This window comes from Alligator sinensis, unplaced genomic scaffold (assembly GCF_000455745.1).
Source record: "Alligator sinensis unplaced genomic scaffold, ASM45574v1 scaffold486_1, whole genome shotgun sequence".
In the NCBI taxonomy this organism is placed as follows: domain Eukaryota; kingdom Metazoa; phylum Chordata; order Crocodylia; family Alligatoridae; genus Alligator; species Alligator sinensis.
Window position 1 is genome coordinate 2,572,278 of NW_005842053.1, and position 4,283 is coordinate 2,576,560.

Genomic DNA, 4,283 nt, shown 5'->3' on the forward strand with positions numbered 1-4,283 from the left:
AGTTCTTGATATTCAACTTTTTCAGCTGCAAATTTACGTTTAGACAAGTTTTTCAGTTTTTTTTAATGGTTGAATGCTACATTGTTATACATTGTTGCATATGCTTCTTTCCTCCACATTTACCTTGAAACTGTATTTGCATCCTTTATTTTTAAATCAAGCTAATGAATAATTTTTTTAATCCAGTCCACAAATTCTGTGACTCTGACATACACCCCAGGACGATGGGGCAGTGCACACTCATAGCCAAAGGATACTACACCCGCCAAAAACCATCTGCCATTGTCTTCACACATCAGGGGTCCACCTGAATCTCCCTGAAATATTAAAATTAAGGGTTAAAAAAATTAAAAATTTACCATCCTTAAGATAATTTTCATTCTTCACAAAGTTTTGTCTTTATGAATGCCACAGCTTATTCTCATGCACGAGAAATAGGACACACATGAAGACATACTTGAAGGAAAACCTCTTTATTGTTTTTTGTGTTTTAAATGTGTGCGATCCTAAACTTCTAGTGTGTTTATACATGTGCTCCAGAAGTTGGGGGGCGCATTTTAATTAGAGTGGCTCTGAGAGCTGGATGCCTGAAGCGTCTCATGTATCAGCATCCCTGTGCTTCAAAATGGTGGTGGGCACACTTTATCTAATGTTCATTGAATGAGTTTTAGATAAAGCACCCCTGCCACCATTTTGGAGGATACTCTTGTTTAATATTCTTTGCTGCCTTCATGGTTTTATATCAGTCTTTCCTGCTAGGAGATGGGAGAGTGCTATATGCTATTAGAAGGGAGTACTCCTCAATCTCTTTTGTAATTTTCCTCATAAGAGGTTTCTTGCAGACATATCAGCTTGGCATTTTAAGCTCTGCATGCTTCATTTCCAGAAGCACGCACTTTTTCTTTGTGAGATGGTCACTCAAAACCCAAGTAGTTCAATACATAGCATTTCCAGCCTTTTCATCCAATATGATGTTTCCCCCTTTCCCCCTATTCTTTTTCATGGGAGGAGGGTCCAAAATAGATTGCCACATTTAAAACATATATCTCGATACATTATGAAATAGGTGAGCCTCTGTGAGAAGAAATTACATTCAAAGACAGTGACTGGTAGGGTTTTAATGAGTACAAGACAAAATTGTGAGTTATTTAGCAATTAGAAACAGAGTTATATTAGTAATGAACATGTATTGTTGTTATTTACCTGACAGGAATCTATTCCTCCTTTGTCATAACCTGCACACATCATATGTCCAGTGATATTATATTCTGGCATCTGTTGTTGGCATTTCTCATTTGTTATTAGAGGCACCTCTGTTTCTTGCAATATGCTTGCAGGGGCACCTTATTCAAAATACAAAGCATACCTGATTAAAATGCATAGTATACTCAGTAATCATCATTCTTACTGGCTGTGTCTGCACAAGATGCTGACTGCACAGTTGTTACTGCACAGTCATTTAGCACTTGTATAAACAAGTGTGCAGTAATAATACTGCAGAGTTACTGAGCAGTAGCATCACCAAATGGCTTTTTTGTGACTCGGACTGCGCGGTAGCCTGAGATAAACCATGCAGTAGTGTCACATCATGCTTTCTGCTATGTGACACTACTGTGCAGTAGTCATGGGTTACTGCACAGTCAGTGTCTCATGTAGACGCAGCCACTAATTCCAGGATTCTACTTTTTTTACAAGCACCACAGAGGATCTGATTCACCTCTGTGTTATTCCAGTTTATTTTGGTATAACTCCAGTGAAATTTATTTAGAATCTTATATGATCCTTGTCACTATGGTATCTATATCTCACTGTCATTAATGGATTTTCTGCCCTCTGAGGTAGGGAATTATTATTCCCATTTTTACAAACGGAATTCAGGCATGAGTAGATCATGTGGGTCCATGATTGTGGATGGAGGTGAGCTGAGCTAAGAATTCAGTGCAGGCTTTTTGAGTCCCATCCTTGGATCACATTCGTTAAGATACTTTTCCTGTTCAACTCTGGTATAAAATTGGAGTAGCAGCGGTAATGACATTCTGTGTTTCTATAATAGGGCTAACTACTAAATGAGTTTTCTGAAACATTAATGAAAATCATTAAGATAAATTACTGTATTTTGCACTGATCTCATAGCTAGTAAAAAAGTGGCTTGGACCCTGTTACTTGGAGTATATTACAGTAAAATCCCTGTTATCCAGGATTTTACTAACCAGGATACTCTGTTAACCGGAATTTCAGCAGTGGGATGCACATGGCACCACACCCCGGCACTTTCCAGTCTGCTGTGTCACTTTCTTCCCTGGCTGTGTGCACGTCCCTCCCCACCACCCCACCCCTCTGCAGCAGCCTGTGGCTGGGCTGCCCTGGTGTTTGGGGGGAGGTGGGGAGTGGCACGCAGATGGATGTAAAGGGGGGGACCCAACCCTGGCACCAGCATCTCTCACCCCACCTGGGGTCAGAGTCAGGAGCCCTGCACCCCTAGGCAGTGGCTCCAGCCACTCCCCTCCGCCCCCGTGCAGCTGCTGCTACCCCTCTCCCCCCGCTCTACATCCAGCCAGAAACCCTCAGGTAACCAGCACCCCCCCATTCCCCATTTGTGCCAGATAACAAGGATTTTACTGTATGTGACTTTTGATTGGTCAGTTAAAAACCTTATTGTACTGTATGTTCAAACCTTATGATTTTGAGTATAGCTCAGCAAAGGTGGAGCTGAACATCTGCACATTCTCACTGGACACATCTACACGTATGTATTAATGCAATGCAATAAACTCTGGAGCTTATTGCTCCAAAGTTTATTGCTCCTAGGTGTGTGTCTGAATGTGTGCCTGGGATCACAGCATATTGAGCTGAGCCAGAACAGCCCTGGCTGGCAGGGAGCCTGGGGAGCTCACGTGCACTGGTGCGGAGTTTATTACTCCTGTTTATCTACAACTACTATCCTGCTGCGAGTAAATTAGTTTACTCCAAATTAATAAGGGCTCATGTGTAGATGCAGAGACATTTACTATGCAGTTAATTAGTCTAATACACAGTAAGCATCTTGTGTAGAGGTGCCCAGTGACTCCAGATTGATGTTTGCTTTGCAAATCAAAATGCAAATTCCCAGTCTTGAAAACTGCCTGAGCTCCAGTAAATGAACTAGAGTCTTTCTTGCATAAGCTTCATTGCTAATAGTAAATACTTCACAAACCATGTGCTGCCATTAACTTCTCTGTATAGCCTTGTCTATGTCTCAGTGCAAATTCTAGGCCTCAGAGCAAAATTTGGCTTTGTCTGTAGTAATAATCAACAAGCAGTGGAATTGGCAGTACAGTGCAAATGCAATAAAGGGTCTGCTCATTTTTGAGTGGCAAAATTTCATTGTGTATAGGATCATAGGGGTAGATCATAGGAAAGTAGGGATGGAAGGGACTTCAAAAAGTCATCTAATCCAGTATCCTGCTCAAGTAAAGAAGATCCGTAAGCCATGAAGTATTTGTATAGCCTGTTCTTGAAATTTTTCAGGGATGGAGATTCCATGACTTCTCTAGGTAGCCTGTTCCAATGCTTGACCATCCACATAGTTACAAAGTTCCTCCTAATCTTCAACCTAAATTTAAGGCCATTGCTCCTTGTCCTGTTTCCAAGAGCCACAAAGAATAGTCTTATCTCCATCCTTTCTATAATTGCCCTGCAGGTATTTGAAGACTGTTATCAAATCTCCCCCACCCCAGTCTTCTCCATGCGTGTGTCTCAGGATCATAAGGGCATGTTTACACTGTTTCGGTGAAACATACCTCACCTCATATTCTACCTCATTTGATCCTGCACTGCATTCAATATACTGTGTTCCCACAATTAAGCAATGTAGCTGCCTTGGAGAAGCTCTGAGAGAGTAAGCACCAACAAATGTGCCTGAAACAGAACCTATGAGCTGTGCAAGGCATACTCTTAGGATATCTCTACAAGTGATAACAGCTGCGGCCTGTTTCATGTAGGCACTCCCAAGGATGGCAACAAGCAGTGATGATGCTCTAGAAGTCAGATGCAGACTGAAATCTGGCATAAAATTTCTGTGCGTGATATTTGCTTTCATTCTATTAGAAAAAAATATTAGAGAGATTTAAAAATATTTGCCACAGAAAATGTGTACATAACATTTTCTTTCCATTGACATTGTTTGGTGCACTGGAGCTCGACAGTGCACAAGGAGCACCCTTTCCTAGTTCAGAAACGTTAAAAGCAAACCTGAATTTCAGTTTTTAAGTTTGAAAAAGGGTACAATAAACAGGTCTCTTTCC

The 4,283-nt window shown here is 41.2% G+C and overlaps 1 protein-coding gene across 1 annotated transcript in view; it reads right to left on the reverse strand.

Annotated features, from left to right (window-relative positions):
- Positions 1-4,283, reverse strand: part of TMPRSS15 (transmembrane serine protease 15) — a 109,068-nt gene continuing 104,785 nt past the window's right edge. Inside the window, exons 24-25 of the mRNA XM_014519606.1 lie at positions 1,204-1,343; positions 1-317 (exon numbers count right to left, since the gene is read on the reverse strand). Of these exons, the coding sequence (XP_014375092.1) occupies positions 162-317; positions 1,204-1,343 (296 nt within the window). The 3' untranslated portion in view covers positions 1-161. The remainder of the gene's footprint in view (positions 318-1,203; positions 1,344-4,283) is intronic.